Here is a 19,216-nt window from a genome sequence, read left to right as displayed (position 1 = left end):
ATTATATCAAGTCGGAAATAATCAAGATCGGGAGTACGAATGGTGATTTTGATTGTCGATACAAAGAACAAGGCAAAGAGTGAGTCATGTAGGCAGGTTTCGGATTGCGTAATGAATGAATTTACTGCCGTCGTTTCTTAACTAAGAAGGTTATTACGGTTTATTAAAAATTATTCTCCTCAACATTGGTTGTGCTATGCGGTGTAGGAAGGTCGACGTTCACATCATAGATTTCCAGTCAAAATTGGTTGGATGAGCTCAATTGATAAATACGTGAAATGTATTAGGACTCAATTAGCACAATTAAATAGTTTATGATTGAATTGGTAAAAATGCAACAGATTTTAAAAAAAAAAAATTGCACTTCCTTGCTTGCTTTTGCTTTTCAAGAAGGGTTTGACTATCATTAAAATGTTGAACGTCGAAAGTTGGATTTTGCAGGGTTTTGAGGAGTTGGTGTCAATGACAGACTATTAAAGGAGATTATTGCCTGATAAAACAAACGAAGGACCCGATCACCATGGCAAGTTTACAAAGAAAACAAAAGAAGATGATGAAAAGTCAATTCACGTGCTTTACTTGGCTTAACCTGTTAATTAATATGTGCAATTATGAACTTCCAATTTTCCAAGTTCCTTTTCTTATTAATCAAGCAAATGTTTGTTCCTGGAAAACTGGCATACTTGTCTATCATTCCTATATAGTTCTTCAAGTGTATATTTAAGAGGCTTAACTTTTAACGGACAGTCCAAAAGGAGAAAATTGTCCAAAAAGTCCTAAATATATTGCATTTTTACTTGTTCAATCCTAAACCTTTTAATTTTATCAATTAAATCTTAAACATTTTCAAATTTTACAAATTGAGTTCATCCGGCCAATAGTTGATGTTGACACCGGCCATCCTACTTTGTACGGCCGGTAATTACATGGAAGTGAGGGTGGTCGGCAACCTCGCCGTGCATAGTTGTACAAAAAAAAAAATTAAAGAAAAGAAAAGCAAAAAAAATATATATATTAAAAATATCGATGTTAGCATTGGGGGTGCCATGTAAAATAATTGGCGTTCACATAAGCAAATTTCGACCAAAATTAGTTAGATGGATTCAACCAGAAAAACTTGAAAAGTTTATGACTTAATTGACAAAATTAAAAATATTTAGGATTGAATTAGCAAAAGTACAATAAGTTTAGGGCTTTATGAACAATTTTTGGCCCAAAACCCTAGTGCGCAGATTGATGTTATTTTGAGCACGCCACTACAGTGAAATTGGTAGACCAGTTGTTCTTAGGTAGCGATTCAGCATCAATCGAAAGGAGCAGCAGCATCGTCTCTGTAAATGTGAATCTAGACTTGATCATTTTGGAAGGGATCTTGCAAGGTTCTTTTTTCGATTTATTGAGAAACTATTTAAGCCAAAGATGAAATATCTTTCAAAGCTCTTCAAAATAGTCCTAAATTTTGGGAAAATCATCAAAAAAGTCCTAAACATTTTTCATTTTTTCCAATTCAATTCCAAACCTTTTAAGTTTGCCGATTCAGTCATAAACATTTTACATTTAAGCCGATTCAATCATCAACCTTTTTTGTACCAATTTGATCTTAAACCTCTTGTATTTTTGCCAGTTTAGTCCATCCGGCTAACTTTGAATGACCATCGCTGATGTCGACATCAATGCAATTTTTAATAATATTTTAAAAAAATTGAGTTATTATTTTTTATTTTCTTTCTCTTTTCTTTTTTCTTTCTTTCTTCTACCTCTAGCCGATCGATGAGGCCGGCGAGATTGACCTTGCCTAGCAATGGCGAGCCTCACCAATTATTAGCTATAGATAGAAGAAAGAAAGACAAAATGAGAACGAAAAAAATTAATTTAATTTTTTAAAATTTTATTAATAATTATCCACGCCATCGCTAGCTAGCATTCATGTCAGCCCCAACCGAGCAAAGTTGGCTTGTTGGATTGAATTGACACTAAAAAAAGTTTAAGATTGAATTGGCTCAAATATAAAAAGTTTATGGCTGACTTGGCATAAGTAAAATAGATTTAGGACTTTTTTGAAAATTTTTCTCCTGAACTTTCGATGTTAGTGCATGTACAAGCCAGCCTTTGCTAGAATGTCATATTTTCCAGATAAATTTCATCCAGCTGGATTTGATACCAATAAATTGTGTATGGAACTTAATGTTTATTTCACGTGCTCATAAATAACTTTTGACCCCAAAAAAGAAAAAAAAGGAAATACTATCTAACAAATATAATATAATTCTTTACATAGGGTAGGCCCACAAATATCTTGATCCTCGAGGGAGAGAGATTGGCGCCACATCAAATCGATCAATTTAATTTTATTCGCACAAAGGTGGATTGATTGGAACCTGAAATCAATAGACTTTGATTATGTTCACACCTCACGATTTTATTTGTGGGGATCGCAATCTACGGACTTTGATTATGTTCACACCTAACGATCTAATTTGTGGATCAATTTAATTCTATTCGCACAAAGGTGGATTTTTCCTTCTTCTTTTTTTCCGGCACGACGGGTCGGGTCATTCGGGCTAGCTTTCACGCACTTCAACTCATCTACCTCCCCGAATGATATCGAGAACGCCGTCTGCCACGTCGTCGGCCGGGTGGGATTCATGATTTTACTCTTCAAGTGCCCACTACAATGAAAGCAAACCACGTTGCTATCTAAACCCAACGCTCGAGTTCTAACCAAATTAGTTGCATAGATTTAAGAAAACTTAGAAGCTCTGACCATTGCAGACAACTTCCACCGTCCGTTAATAAAAGAAGTTGGAAAAATTTCAGACCATGAAAAGAAGGATCGATAAAATGATCTACAGAACCGAACCACCCTCGCGTATTAATTGCTTCGACATAGAACAAAAGGTACTTTTTAGGAGAGGAGTTATCAAGTTTCGTCTACGATGTCGCATTTGTCTTGATCAATTACCTACGTATCCACCAAATGCGAGGCAACGTCATCAAAGAGCACGAAAGTTTGAGCTCGATGCCACCGGAAAGTTTTTCACCATTGCCGGATAAGCACGTTGATGTGGTGCATCAAGCGATCAAATTGGTCATGTTAGTTCATTATGTCAATATACCCAGGTGCACACTTAAGAACGAGAATGGCCTGAACATTAACGGATGCAAGACGCAGTTCATCATACCGACTTGCAGCGTTTGGTGAAGAGAAACGGGCGTGTACATGCCTCGTGATCCCGGTCGACAAGCGGTGGTACTTAGACACAGTTTTCAGCATCGAATTCTGCTCTCCATGGTAACGACATAACAGAGGTGGACCTCGAGAAACAAGTACCAGACCGAACCACACAAGCAATCTTCTCACTGCAATTTCATGGCACGAGACAGAGCCTTTTCGAAAGGCTCATGAAAACTTTAGAACTCCGTCCATGAGTAATTCAAAATCATCTCATTTCCCTTGCGCAAGGGAAAGCTAGATCTCAGCTTGCAACTATCTGTCCAGATCAAAGGAAGAAGGCAGAAATGCACGAGAGAAAAGAAATACAAATCCTATCAGATCACATTCTTTTTGCGCATTTCTGATATGAATAGAATAGAAACTATAATTCTACTGTAACCAACAGTAACAGACTTCAGTCATCGTTGACCAGAAAGAGCGAAAGAAAGAGCAGACTTGGTTTCATCTATAAATAACACCCATGCAAAAGAAAATTGCAGCATACAGTTGAAGCAAGGAACAGCAGAAGGCCCGAAGAGAGCACGAGCAAGAAGCAGCATTCTGAACAGATGTCCCTTCTGACCAAAAAAAAAAAAAAAAACAGATGTGTCCCAACCCAGAGTCAAAATGCAAAATTCATTACAGATGCAACCCCGCCGAGCTTTTCATTTGTTACTGGACCTTTCAAATGGGATTGAAGCGACTTGCATCTTTTGGGTCCAGACATCTTAGTTTCAGCCGAGGTACGGAGTACTGCATCAACACCTGTCAGGATCTTCTACTGTGGTTAAAAGCCCCAAATATGACCTGTTCAAGCTTTTCATGTGTGGGAAGCATTGCTAGTTCAGCGGCCGTCATTGATTCCATTAGTTCCACTCCTTTTGCAATGCAACCAGGACCAGGTTCATGCCATCAATTACTTTGCTCAAGGCACTTCTGTCCAACTGTTGATCACCACCTTAACCAGAGCCATTACCACGCTGCCTCTTAAGAGAATCTCTCCTTGGACCATAAGGTCCGTACATATTTGAGCCGCAACCAACTAAAGTAGATACTTTAGCTGGAGATTTAGGATGCCCACTCATAGAAACTGAAGGCTGTTGGCTATTTTGACTTGACAAGCCATTAATTTTCACCTTCTTATTTGATGCAGATACCCCAGCTATCGGACCTCTCGAACCTTGGCCAACTGAAGTAGAAAATTTAGATGGAGGTTTCTCATTCCCACTAATAGAAGCTGAAGAAAATGGTCGTTGGATATTTTGAATTGACAAGCCCTTAGTATTCTGCTTTTTCCAGGATGCAGAAAACCCAGCTTTGGGACCTCTTGGACCGTGGCACACTACAGTAGAAACTTCAGATGGACAATTTCCTTGCGCACTCCTAGTAGCTGAAGAAAATGGCTGCTGAATATTTTGAATTGGCAAGTCACTGTATTTCTGCTTTTCCCCGGATGCAGTGGATGGAACGGGCTGATCTAGTGTCCCTTGGAAGGCAAGGGAACGAAGTGGCGGTACTCCGCGAGGGCCCAGGTGGGGAAGATGTTTCTGTAGGCCGAGTAGTGCAACATGCAGTTCCTCATGAACACACCCATCAGCTCCTGCCAACGTAAAGAAGCATGTCAGCAATTGAATGTCACTGATATTTTCCATTTATAGTTTCTCCAAACGCTGTAAATTTAATGAGACCGAGACGTACCTGTTGAGGGAAATCGCCATCATCCAGTTGACCATTGATCAGGATCTTTGCACCACGGTGAATAGGTGTGGGATCTCTCTCGACCTAATCAAAGCGTCGCCACAAATGTCAATTTTTGTTCTGGAGTTACTGCAAAAAGTTTATAACGCTTCAATAGCGGTTTAACAACTGACCTGCCCAGCATGGATCAAACCCATTATAGCCAGTGACGTATGTATCAAGTTTGTGTGACCAAGAGGCTTGTAAACCTGCAACAAATAACACAAAATGATCCGGTTAGTCAAAGAGAAGTGATGGAACAAACTGTCCGAACACTGGGAAATAGAGACAGACAGACAGACACAGACGAATTACTGATTTGAAGAGGAAACTGACTGAAAACAACCTTTGTGGGGCATGAAAGGTAGCTCTCTCCCCAACCGCCATCTTCATTCTGACCGTCGAGCAGAAATTCAACCCCTCTGCGCACTGCTTCACAGTTCTCGAAAGTCTTGCCGACGGCCTCCAGGGCAACCAGCGCAAACCAAGTGCCATAAATGAAGCAAATGCCCCAGTTGCCATACCTGCATAAGGGGTTGTCGTTGAGTTTATCTCCGTTGGACCATTTCTAAACCTAAACTGGTAAAATTTCACACATCTAACAATCCAGAGATAAAACATACCACGAACCATCGGGCTTCTGAATGTCTAGAATGAATTGAGTAGCAGTCGCAATGAACCTGTCGATCTCCTTCTTCCTGTGCCCAGGGTGTAACTTCCTAAACAGAAGTAGTGCCTGGATTGAAGATGAAGTACACTCCACGTACCTATATCAAATTTGATTAATCATCAGACTAAGTCACAAAGCCAAAGACAATCCACAATGTATGGAGGTCTATACTTTACTTACTCGTACTCAATGACGAGGTCCTCAAGAAACTCCACTGGGTTAAGCAACTGAAGTAGAAACAAGTAGAAGAAAGATTACTATCCGATAGCCAGGGAACCCCTAAGAAATTTGAAAGGAAAATTTAAGAAAATCGAGCAAATACCTCTAGCCATGATCCAGCTCCTGATGGCTCCCAGGCTGACATACCACCATTCTTGTTCTGTACAATTTGTCGATACTTATTAGCGACACTGATGCATGTCCAATGTCCTCAGACAGAGGACTACGGAGGATTAAGCAGAACTTTCTAACTTTCACACATGCTCCTTCCCCTTCTTAAACATGGATCAGTTGTCAATTGCAATGTAACTCACTTATTACCTGTAGAGAGAGGATAACATTGACAGCATCATATAGCTTTTCAGGTTCCATCCTTTCTCCAACAATTTCCGGCGGCATCATAGCGAAAAGAAGGAGACACTGGAATGAAAGAGAACTCGGTTAGGAATAGCCAATTGGATGAAGTCCGGTATTCAACCTGAACATTGGAGAAAAAAATTGTTCACCTTCATGCTTTCTGCTGTGCAATCCGAAACTTGCCATCCATGATCTTTGTCTGAGAAAGCCCATGCACCTTTGGAAATGTGACGGTACATTTTCTTCAAGTCTCCAGAGGGGTTTCGGTCGATCTTTTCGAATTACAGACAAAACAGTTCCAGTCAAATTTATGATTAACGAGAGAAGGTGAGTGAACTCCTCAACTATTTTGAAGAAATAGCTCAAGGACTAAAACACACCTGAGAGTCCTTCAGAAATTCATGTCCTTTCTTAAGGACGGGGCCAACTTCATCAATGAGATCGCTAGCAAGCAACGCTTGAAGGCTGAGACCACAATCCCACACTTGACTTCCAAAGCTCTGCAACAATCGGAAAGTGTTAAACTCTCGACAAATTGAGTAGCTTTTTTATGTTAAGAAACCAAAAGGCTAAAGATTTTCTTTCGACGGCTCTGTTTTCGGTAGCTATAAAGACAAACCTGCATCTTAATTCCATCTTCCCCAACCCAGACATAATCTGGGACTCTGGCTAGATGCTTCTTAAAAGCTTCCCCATTTGGATCCTCGACCCAACAAGCAAGCATCATCAGTGGCTGTTCAATTTAATTAGATAGCAGAGTATTAGAAACACCATACATGTCGTTGCGCATTAACTTATCAGAAACCGTTCAACTCTTTTATTCTTGGTACTGGCATTACCTTTTCCACACAACCGATGGTAATGTATCTGCTGTTTTCATCCTCATAATGAATGTGCTCCATCGTTTTCCGAATGGCAACATCCCTAATCTTCTTGAATGGCCACCACTTGAGAAGAGGCTCAGTGCCAAAGTAGAGAGCGTCCCACATGAGGGTCTGCAATTTCGTGTGAGGATAATGTGCATCTTCCTGAAACAACCATCGGAATCCATTCAGAACACCCGTGCGACTACATCACAATTTGATCACTTGACAAAACAGGTGATCTATCCAACTTACTGCTGCGCATAAGTGGCGGATTCTCCACCACGAGATCTGATCGTAAGGTTCGTTGTAGATTTCTTCTCTGATTTGCTTGATGAGAGGGGTGATGGGACCAACAAACTTCTTCCCGTAGAGGTACGACATGGGCATGTAAGTCAGACGGCAGTAGCAGAACATTTGTGCTGCGATAAAGTTTACAGCGCAAACAAGAATCAGAACAAGCAAGCCTCGGTCAAAGCCAATTCAGCATCGAATAGAAGAAAACAGAATCCTCTTGTCAGAGGCAGAGAATAAGAAAGTTCGTTCGGGCATTAAGCCAAGCAAGTTGCACACCTGGACTCATGAATGAAGGGAAGTCCCAAAACTCTGGGGGCATTGGGTGGCTTCCAACCCATTCATAACAGCCAATGATCTACGAGGAAGATGTCCAAGTCCAACCGTTAAAAACCAGTGCAATTATGCAATTTCGCTCAAATGGAACGAAGTCGTTATAGATTTAATCACGATCGAGCATTTAAAAGTACCGCGAGCCAAGTTTTTCCCCAGGAGGCGGTTTTGGTGGCACTGCCGTGGTCGAGGATCCACTTCCTCCCTCTCTCACAAGCATTGTCGAGGCCTCCATCAGGACCTTCACCGAGGAGACGCATGCAGACATAGTTGAGGACCGTCCCGATCATCGTACTGTGGCCTTCAATGTGCAATCCCCAGCCACCATCTTCGTTCTGCAACACACACCCAATCATTTTCAGAAACTTGAGCTTGACGCAACAGTCTTAATCCATATCTAACAGCTTTAATAACCTCGTAAAACAGAGGCGGTTCGGTCTTAGATGTTCGATGTTACCTGATGGTAGTAAATGTAGCGGAGGATCTCCCTGCGATGCTCGGCATGGAAAACGGTGTTGAGATATCCGGTCACGTACAGACTCATGACCTGCAAAATCGCGAATCCCAGTTCCGATCATCACAATGAACAATTAAAACAGAAAAAATAAAAAAGGTACGACTTTACGACGCGAGTCGTTTGGCCGAAGAAACCAATCGGTGGACGGATAATCACCAGGGGAGGGAAGTAGAAGGCGATGGGGCCAGCGTTCTCGGCAGGCCAGTGGCCATGGCTGGACTGCAGAGCCGACCAGAAGCTGACGGAACGCCGGACGGCGGCGGTCGCCTTCTCATGGGTGATCTCCTCGCCGTCCTCGATCTTGACCGGAGGGATCGTCTGCTTGAAGTTCTGCTCCCTCAGGTACTGCAAACGGGGTTAAAAAAAAAACCGCCAAATTAATTGGACGTTGTCCGACCAAAAAAAAGAAAAATTGGGACGTTGGAAAAAAGTCAAAAGTCAACGGACGCCCAGTAGGCACAGTGGGCTCCATCTAGTTTTACAGGTCCTGGTGGGCCCAGGGAGTGTAGTGCAAAAATATAAATAAATCTTGGCCGTCTGATGTCTTAATATTCAACCCTGGTCCCACTTAAAACCCAAGGTCCAGATGGAAATCTAAAGTGCTGACGCTGACGCTGTGTGTATTATATCCATACAGACAGTCATACGGCGGCGGTCCACGCCGAGAACAAGTTTTAAGCGAATCCTGAGAGAATGACTAGCCGACATGGCGGCTGCTGCTACTGCAACAGTAATAAACATTTTGATCACAAGAATCTGAGCAACGCCCAACTCTGTCTTAACGTGTAATAAACAATCGAGATGGTGTCCGAATTGCTCTTTTCTTTTCTTTTTTCCCCGGCCGCATACCCTTTTGGACTTAACCAATCAGGTGCGGGGCCACGTCGTGTTTTGGAGCAAAGATAACATTGACAAATCTGTCGTTAAAAATTTTAAAAAAAAAAAACCACAATCTTTGTTCTCTAATCTCCATATGCGATCTTCTTCTTTTGTCCCATCTTTTGGACCATGATTGCTTAGAAGCAAGAGCAAAATCCAGGAATGGCTTCTAATTCTCACGGAAGTAAAAAAGTGGTGGTTGGTGAAAAAGGAGAGGTTGCAGAAACGAAAGTAAAAAAAAAAAAATTACGTCATCAAACAAGACAAAAAAAAACGTTGGACTGGCTTCGTGGGGAAAATCACCAAAAAAATGCGATCTTTTGACTTATGATGCCGTATTGTGCATTACGAATTTCTAAAACGCACGACACGACAAGAGTAAATTAATATCACAGCTTGGGAAAACAATACCATGTCTTTTTTTTTATAAAGTGGTTTATTGATTTGGGAAACTGATGAGATAGTCTTTACGGTCTTTGATTGCCCTTTGGACCTATTTATTTAGGGTTTGGTGGGTCAAAATCAAAAGGGGCATTTTTTTCTTTTTTTCTAAGTTGACGTGCCGACAAAAAACCTGATGGAAAATATGTTTCCATCCAGCCATCGCTGGTGACTCGATCAGAATATGACCAGATCCTTTTCTTTAACCCTAGTTCTCCTCCTTGCGGACTAGCGTTTGATTTACATGGCGATGAGTTGATCTTCATTTCACTAAAGTTCAAGCCCTGGGGACAAATTGAGCATCCAAACAAATCGGACACCGAGCAAATAAAGGCGGCATCTCATTATTTTCGACATAATAAGTTTGGCTCCATTTGACCTTGGCCATAAAAATTTCGGGCACCTTACTTGATGAGTGAATTGATGTGTAGGACGTTACTATTCTTTAAGGTGTTGGGATATTTTCTCGATAAAGTTTAGTCCACGCTGCCTTTATAGCTCATGCGTGAAGCCCACAAAATTAATGAGATCAACAGTATCGTCCCCCACCCAACACAAGATAGATGAAGAAATGGAGAACGTGGTACGTGGCTCGTGAACAAGTAAGCAACGAGACATGTTGTTATATGTTAACAATACACGCACACGGGTAGCTATGGAAGGTCTTGATCGTATCAAGTTCTCAAAGAAAGGAACTCCAGCGGGAGGCAAACATCCTAAACGAACGAGATCTTTGATCCGAGATTACTACTGCTTATGGCGTTCGTCAGTAGCGAGGAAAATAAATTCTCTGCGAAGCCGATAGCGAGATACGCATCCCGAGCCTTAGATTGCCGCCGTCGACGAGACGAAGATGGCATGCGGGCCGAGTGCACACAAGCACGGCTCGAAGAGAGAGAGAGAGAGAGAGAGAGAGAGAGAGAGAGAGAGGAGAAGGAGAGAGTGTGTATACCTGGAAGCGCCAGAGGAGGTCGGAGCTGGGGCGGACCTTGAAGCGGTTGTCATAGAAGTTCTGGCGGGCGGCCTCGACCTCGGCCCGCTCTTCCGGGGTGCCGGCCTCCGGGTCGAACTCCCATATTTGACGCCCCGTGAAGTTGTTCAGGCTGAACAGGTTGGGGTCGTTCGCTCCCTCTCCGATCTTCAGCTTCCACATCTTGCTTTTTTTTCTCTTGTGAACGTAATTCGAGTGAACAAGGGCTAGGGTTCCGAGAGATCGAGCCGGAACTTGATCTCAGGAGATCACCGACCAGCAAGAAAATGGAGGAGGAAAGTGAAGAGCAAGCGGAGTTTTGATGAAGATAGCGAAGCGGAGGAGGGTCTTTATAGAAGCGACGAAGCACCGGGCGGAGGAGCACGTGCCCCACGGGCTTGGCTTAGAACAAAGGCTATTACCAGACAGAACGTGGAATAAAACAGATAAATGAACCTCGTCGCACTTTGGAAACTTTCAATTTAAAATAAAAAGGAAAGTATATAGTAGCTGTTTGAATATAAACTGCGAATTTCAAAGATAAAAAGGATCGTTGGTGGCAACTAATGATCTAAAACAAAAGAAAGAAAGGAAGCAAAAGACAAAAAGGGAATATAATGCAGAGAGATTTATGGCTTGAGAGAATTTGAGCTACGCTTTTCATTTTCTAGGTCGACTCGCTCGATGCTAATCAGAAGATTGCGACTCAAAAATTTAAGTCAATACGTGAAATGAACGTGTGTCCAATTTTACGAGCGGGGAGGCCCTCATATACGGAATGAATTAAGACAGGACCCGCCTCCGATATCATATTAGAAAAATCAACCTAAAAATTTAAACTGGAATGTAAAACGTATTTAAATCAGGTCTCACACTATTTTTGTCTTCTAACTTTTCAACGAGAGCCAGGAAGCGGCACCTGCATGGAGGCAAGGTCGTAGATAGTGGACTCTACCTTTGTGTATTATTCGAGACAAGAAAGGTTATTCGTGTACTTGCATATGGGACAAATATTGTTATCTGGTGTGTGTATATGTCTGTCAATTTAGTCCTATTAATCTTTTAATTTTATCAATTCAATCATAAACTTTTTATATTTGTATCAATTCAGTCATAAATCTTTTTTTATACCAATTTAATCCTAAAACCTTTTATATTTGTGCCAATTTAGTCGGTCGGTGATGACTTAAATAATTTTTAATAATATTTGAAGAATTTGAATTATCTTTTAATTTTCTTTCTTTTATTATTTTATTCTTTTCTTTCTCTTTCCTTTTTTCTTTATTAAAAAAGTAAGAAAAAACATACTATTAAAAATTATCCACGTCATTGTCGGCCCGCCAAAGTTAACCGCATGGACTGATTGGCACAGATGCAAGATGTTTATAACTTAATTGACAAAATTAAAAAGATTTATGAGTGAATTGGTCAAAGTACAATAAGTTTAGGACGTTTTTGATAATTTTCCCTCCACGTGTCATTTTCTGTCTTTTTCTTTGCATTTAAGCCCTTGATATCAGCATCTATAGTCGGCACGCACCAGCATAAATCGGCACCATTAAGAATCAACTTTTGTGTCTTTGTCCTCACAAGGAAAGATTGATTGAAAACTCAACGATATTTTATGGCTTTGCCTAAGAAGACGGCCAATAAATACCAACCACTCCGTTGGGCAAGAAAGAAGGCCTTTATGGGAATCATTCCACCGCCGAAGTTCGAAAAGATCAATCGCCAGAACGGTACAGAAAATGGAGGTTGTCGGCTCCGTCGTGTGCTATCATGAAATGCCGGGTCATCAATCAAACTGAATAATTTCAACGAACGGACGTATTACATTTTTATTTTCTCACGGGAAATGCGGACATTAAGTAAGATATAACCAGCACAACTGTTGTTTTTTAAGGTAATTTCTTCGAGTTAGGGTTTCCAAGGGCGGTGTGTAAGAACCTCAAACACATATTATTAGCTCAGTTTTGTCAATAGTTTGTCTTAACATAACTCTGTTAGCATGAAGATAAAACCTAAAACCTAGCAACCTTAATGCTTTGAAAATAAAGAATCATACTCAAGGTTAGTCAATGCACGCATTAAAAACTGAGGCATTATCATGGTATTTATTGAACTTCTTTCAATAATGGAGCATTACTTTATGTTATCGCATTTTCGGGTTCATACATGATCTTTAAATCAGTAGATAAGCCAATCATGTTACTTCCTTGTCGGAAACCCTACCACACAACTGATGTTTTTCTTTTCAAAGAAAGAGCAAAGCCAACAGAAATTCTGCATTTACTCTCGGACTAAAGTTTATGACTAGGGCACCATTTTCATTAATTATTGCAAATTGATTGTGGTAGTTGTCTTCACGGGTTAAACAAGTCCTGCCCGCATTATTGCGTAACGCCAAAAAAAGAAATGGACTAGCCATTAACTCCACGGAACGAGCACGATAAAAACAGAAAATTACACCTACTTTTTTATCTCGCCCGCTTCCCTTACTTGTTGTGTAATTTCAGTATTTCTTCTTGAAAAAGACAACACGTGTATTTTTTTTGTAATGATTAACCCGTGACGCTGCAGATTGGTTTGATAGTTAAGGCGCGAATTCATCGTGCGTCCCGACCCGATTAAGCGCGCGATATAAGTTCGATCGCCCGCCGAGTGCTGGCCATCCCTTGTTTGGATCACTCAGCTCTATCTCTGGCTCGTGTGATATCGAGAAACCCGTAAAGCTCATGAGGCATCACCCAGACCTTCACCTAATGAAGAGTTCAATCCGCGTCAAATGAAAACAAAGAGATCGCGCGACGTATTAAGGCATAAAACCACAACTCATGCTGCGTTTCAACCGGTCAAACTTGGTAATCGCTCTGTCTCTATGCTCGGATCAACTTCTTCTTCTTTTTAACTCTTGGGGTCATCACTCGCTACCAAATACGCCCTCACGTTTCGTCGCAATGAAGATAAGAAGCTCAAAGTTGCTGGCCGTGCCCAGGAATTTTTTTATGGAGATTTGTGCTTTGACCGCGCTTGTCCTGTTCCCTGTTTGTGCCCTTTGTTAGTAGCAGTTGAATAGAGGCATAAAATTATTGACATATAATTGATACTTCATGTCGATGGAAAGTCGTAGGGTTCCGCTCTCTGGTGAGCGGGTGGCAGTCCCGAGGGCCGCCTCAACTGGGATTACAAGGGACGGCGCTCCCGGGACGATGAAAAATTTTTATAGTTTGAATTCATATTTTAGGTAATTTGAGGTTACGCCATGAATAACAACCATACGTATAATTTCTTTTTCTTGCAATTGAGAGTTATAATAGAGAAGTATGATATGTTAAATACAGTAGAATCTTTTGCTATATGTAGATTTAATTTAAAAGTAAATTAGGATAAAACTTTATATTTCGATTTTACTTTCTCGTTCTTACTCTATATTCTCTTTGTGTTATGCACGCCTAATCCTAATTTAAAAAAAATAGCTTTCCGATTCAATCTTTGGTCGTCGATGTTGCGTTCGCATTGACTCGAGAGATAGAGACCGTCGAGTGAGCGATGCAGAGCACCTCAGACTTGACCTCGCTTACTTTGATGATTTCCGTTCCTCGTTATCTTCGACCGTGGGTGGGGCCCGACCACCACGCCCCAAGGTCAACATTAGACGGCGCTCGACTCATGTGGCATGTCAACTTTATGATCCATATGCTCGAAGGATCTTTTTTTTCTTTTTCTTTTTCTTTTTTTGGCTTTGCTTTCGACGTGGATGATGTTATTGGCGAGACCCTTCGGACAGGGTCGATCATATGAAGTGGCGAAACTATTAATTTCTGGCGTTGGAGGGGGAAACCCTTGACTGGTGTTTCGTCATTACTTCTTGTGCACCACCGCTGGAGTAAGCACTGTTTGGTTTCCGTCGCTGACCCACCCTAGGGTGGAATTTTTTGTGTTTGATGCAAAGAATTTGGAAACTCTTTTTGATGCATTCCACCACCCCGTGATCGGACGGAGGCGGGGCTGCGTCGTCGGAGCAGGGACGATGGGTTTGGCGGCGATGCCGACGGCAACGGCGGGCGAGTAAATGGCATGTGTCCTTTGTCCCAACCCAAAAAAAGCGAAAATCTCTTTGTCCTGTTTGCTTTTTCTGTGAATGGGTCTTTCTGCAAACAATTTATTTTGGAAAGAGGGGCCAGATTGAAATTTCCTCCTAATCATGATGGATTGGTGAGCTTAAAGCACGCCACTAAGAGTCTAAGACCACTCATTAGCAAAGACTCGACAATGTCAAGTCACAGTCAAATTGAATACACTAAGACCCCATTTTTTATTTTTATTTTTGCTTGATCGCAAAAATCTGGTGGTGGTACGATTGTGAATCCTATGAATGTCATTAGTTTACTAAGACTTGCTTATGACAAGGACGTGTGAACTCAATTTGCTTTTTGGTAATCTGTTTAGATTACAAACTGAATTTGTTTCTGGAAATCTGCAGGGAGTTTCACACCTTTTTCATAGTTTTCCAATTTATCCCAAAGTTCTTTTTTTCCCCTCTTGTTGCCTGGAAAAGAAAAACACACAAAGTTACATTTGTCGTAAATTATGTATGTTAAGTAGGTATGAGGTCCGACCAAAAAGACAAAAGTAGGTATGAGTACAAACGAACCCCATTGAACACTGTGGTACTTTATGCTCAGAGCATTGAGAGAAAGATTGTTGTGTTAAAAGAGCTGTACCGTGTCGTTTTGCACTAAAAAGTACGGATTGTTTCTCTTTCAGAGAAACTTCAAATAGTGTCGTAAGTGCCGGAAAATAAATGGAAAATAAATGATAAGAAAATATTATTATTGCGTGTAATTTGTTGGTACTTTGTCAACTCATTCATGAATTTACCAAATTTTGTTATAGTTTGCAAGCTAGTAATTTTTATACTAACTTATCACGTTTTTGTTTGCGTAGCTTATCAATGTTTCACATGTAATAACGCTATAAAAGAAATTATTGGCCTAAATTTGAGTGCCAATTTAATTTTTTGCCCATTATATTAACCATTAGTTTTAGATTACCAACTTTCGTTCGAGCTACTTATCAATGTTGAATTGGTTCTTCTCATTTACTAATTTTTCTATCGAGTTATTAATTTTTATCTGCCTTGGTTGCTAATCCTTTGCATTCACTCAGTCTTTTAGAGGTTATCGACCTAAATTAGTGCAATTCACCAAAATTTTCTTGTCATTTACAACCTTTAATTCAGTTCTTAGTAAAGCACAACATTTACCGACTTTTCAAAATAAATTATCAATATTAATTAGAGTGACTTACTAACTTATTCTCAAATTGAGTAATCAATTAATTTTGGGCTACTTAACTGCTATTTTAGCTACTTACCAAGTTTACTTTGATTTTAATTAGGACAACTTTCCTATCTTTTACCAACTATTTACCTTTCTTAATGACACGCTATCAACTTTAATTTCAGTAAGTTATCAATCAACTGATTTTGGGTAACACTCTCGTTTGAATTATTTTCCAACATTTATTTATATTTTATAGTTTATGAACTTTTCCGTTGAGTTACTTAATCAGGAATAAGTAGGAAGTCACCCAAATAGATGTGGCGATTTCAAATAATGGTTGATAAATATATGGTGTTGGTCAGAATGTTAAATAAGAGGTAACATATAATAGAAGTTTCTCTTGTCAAAAATAAGAGAAGTTAATACTTTAAAATAATGAAAAATTTTCCAAATTAGGGTTAGTAACACAAAATTATTGGTGATATAATCGTAGGAAAGAATTAATAAGAAAGGAAAATAAGAATATGAAATCGATAAAAAAATTAGTGGCCTAAAAAAAATAAACGTAGGTTAGCAACTCAAATGATAATTGAAAACAAAAAAATTAGTTGCTAATTTAATTAGCAAAAAGTTGGTAAATGACACAAAAAAGCTTATGCTTTCATATAATAGTCGGTAACCCTAAACTTAAGACACGACTCCCTTGGAAAAAGCAAAATAGTTAACTATTTTTGGTTGAATGTTTTATATCCCTTGCTTCAATAGTATGTAGATTGAATGAATGAGAAATCTTACGTGAAATTTATTATATCAAATTGTAAATTTCAATGAGATTTTATTTCGTCAAAAACCTTACTGAAATTCACACTTAAAATCTATAAAGACGTGAGTAGATGATGCTTTCAGCTGTCGTTCGCGGCCAACGCTCAAAACAGTGATCGCTGATCGGGACATGAATTTGCCATAGGTGATGATGATGCGTCGGACCTTAAAAAATGGAGAGCGCCTCAACATTTTCAAGACTTGGCGGCGGACACCAGGCACTTTGTCTTCTCCTCCTCTTTATATATACAGAAAAAACTTATGATTATTTGCCTTCGAAGCGAAAAAAAGTTTTTACTGTCCTAACGAGGATTCTCTGATGACCGTGAATTCTCTTCCCGTTTTGGCTGTCCGTCTCCGGCGAACCGGGTACGCCAAAGTCCTGTGAACCTTTTCATAATAACAGGTGGGTTCCGGCATGAAATGGTGTGCTGGGTATCGCGCCGCGCGATTTTTTTTTTTTTTAAGCGCGTGCTTCCAGTCGGCTTCAGTATAGCTGTTCGGCGTACACAGATTAGACGCTTTGCCTCGCTGAAAACGTGGGTTTGAATTGTTAAATTCGGGTAAGCATATTGATCGTCTTGTCGCACGTGGGATTGGCTGGGATAATTGCACGATCCGATGTGCTCGTGTTTCGCATCACCATCGTCAGTTGCCCACTTTTTTTTCTCCTTGTATTAGACATATTCATTCAAAAAAAAAAAAAGGAAAAATATCACCAAGAAATCAAAGTTTGTATACATGTGAAACATTTACTGTAAGTTTTTATTTTGTGAAATCAAAAACCTCAGGTTTTTACCCGTGTGGCACATTTACGCTAATTTTTTTTTTTTTTGTGATAGTAAAAACCCAAACTTGTAAGTGTGTAACACGTATATCTAAAATTCTGAGGTAAATGTGTCATACGTAGTTTGAGGTAAATGTAACACACTGGAACCGATTTGGGGTTGTTGATGTCCCCAAAAAAAATTATGGTAAATGGGTCGCATTGGACATAGGATGTGTTTGTTTCAGGGAAAATATTACCCGAGAATTGATTTTCTGGATTTTAAAAAAATGACGAGTCAATGGAAAACACCTTCCAATCAACAAAAATTTTGATGTATAAATTCAGGAAAGTAAATTCCTTAATCTGAAGAGGTGAAAACACTTTCTGAAATTTTGCTCTTGAATTTTTAAAATTTTAAATTTTAAATTTTTATTATATTATGTTTTCTTTTTTATATTATATTTTAATTTTAATTTTTTATTACACTTTATTTTAATTTTTTTTTTTCATTGGCCGATCACCTACAGCCGGTGATTGGCCATTGGTGCGGCCCATGGAGGCCGACGAGCTCGGCCTCAAGCACGCCGAATCTAGCCTCGAAGTTGGCGGTGCTCGAGCTCGCTGGCTGCTTTTGTGGCCAGTCGCCAACCGTTGCCGAGGCTTGGTGACCGGCCGAGGAAGAAGGGAAAAAAAAAAAAAAATACAATTTTTAGTTTTTTGCCCTAAATATAGTTGTGAAGTGAAAACTATTTTATAAATGAAATCCAAACACTTTCTGTAGAGATCCCAACCGGCAAATTCCGATACTTTCGGACTGGAAAATCTCGACGCTTAGGACGCGAGCATGTGCCGTTTTGACTGTTGCTCTTTCAGGGCCGGCTAGACATCGTTGACGATCATTTTGGACATGATGACCAAATTTGGAACGCAACTGACGTGGTGCGGGGGTGGTTATATCGTAGTTTAAGAGATTCATGCTAATGTCGATAGGGAAGGAGGGAACGTTTACTCATCATCTGTTGTTCGATTGGCTCTGGCTATAGCCGTTAAAAAGCCACACGGATTACCCCAATGCCAAAAAATATCCAAAATTGATAACAAATGACACATTTACTCCAAACTAACTTTCTTTTAGTATGAAAAAAAAAAATTTGAACTAGTACTGTTAACTCAAATCTACCCATCCAACCCAAAAAAAAAAAAAAAATCAAATCAAACCGACTCTCCGTCAGTATTTTGTCAAACATCTTGTTGAGGTATGTGCGTGTCGGCATCGTGGAGAACGATTGCAAGATAGATCCGATGTGATGTGCGTTGATGCATACGAATCTTAATGGAGGGTATATTTAGGTCAGAAGCATCGGGTATTGTTTTTGAATTTTTGTAAAAGGAAAAATAATTTGAGATAAACATGCCGTGGATATCGGTTTAGGATCTCTTGTGTGAGACGAAAATTAGTTTAAGATAAATGCGTTGTTGGGGCACCAATTTGGGTTTTTCAATGGTATTTATACAATATCTTGCTATGGTATGATCGATCTTACCATGTGCCCACCACCGTGTAGATGGAAAAAACGCTCGTAAGAAGTTTTTATTGAAATCAACAAGTATACACCTGTCTGACATCCACATCACAATAAATATGATATTTCAAAAAAAAAAAAAAACCTGCTATTGGAGGGTTTATATGTTTTCCCAAATCTTAATATGCAAATTAGTTGCAAACCGATCGAAATTAAAATTGGAAAGTAACCGAATAAACCTAAAAATGGTAGAGGAAAGTAGCCTAGAGGATATTCTGTCTGTGGGGCCAATTTCAATTTATGTGAAAGCATCGAATCTCTTT

At 39.9% G+C, this 19,216-nt stretch overlaps 2 protein-coding genes across 2 annotated transcripts in view; both read right to left on the bottom strand.

Moving 5' to 3' along the window:
- Positions 1–3,930: 3,930 nt before the first annotated feature.
- Positions 3,931–19,216, bottom strand: part of LOC115730221 (DExH-box ATP-dependent RNA helicase DExH6) — a 31,118-nt gene continuing 15,832 nt past the window's right edge. Inside the window, exon 15 of the mRNA XM_048270999.1 lies at positions 3,931–4,190. The gene's annotated coding sequence lies outside the window, so the exon portion shown is untranslated. The remainder of the gene's footprint in view (positions 4,191–19,216) is intronic.
- LOC115730235 (beta-amyrin synthase-like) lies at positions 4,212–10,815 on the bottom strand. The gene is made up of 18 exons (XM_030660853.2): positions 10,477–10,815; positions 8,361–8,549; positions 8,145–8,234; positions 7,825–8,022; positions 7,634–7,712; positions 7,316–7,482; positions 7,037–7,225; positions 6,817–6,930; positions 6,578–6,697; positions 6,347–6,469; positions 6,162–6,260; positions 5,944–6,000; positions 5,802–5,848; positions 5,575–5,718; positions 5,298–5,475; positions 5,086–5,160; positions 4,913–4,996; positions 4,212–4,814 (listed from the first exon to the last, which is right to left on the bottom strand). Exons 1-18 carry the CDS (start codon positions 10,675–10,677, stop codon positions 4,692–4,694), a joined length of 2,277 nt encoding a protein of 758 aa, XP_030516713.2. The 5' UTR covers positions 10,678–10,815; the 3' UTR covers positions 4,212–4,691.

Source organism: Rhodamnia argentea, chromosome 10 (genome assembly GCF_020921035.1).
Source record: "Rhodamnia argentea isolate NSW1041297 chromosome 10, ASM2092103v1, whole genome shotgun sequence".
NCBI classification, from domain to species: Eukaryota; Viridiplantae; Streptophyta; class Magnoliopsida; order Myrtales; family Myrtaceae; genus Rhodamnia; species Rhodamnia argentea.
The sequence above is the reverse complement of the archived record's forward strand: the minus strand, read 5'-3'. Positions and strand labels throughout refer to the sequence as shown.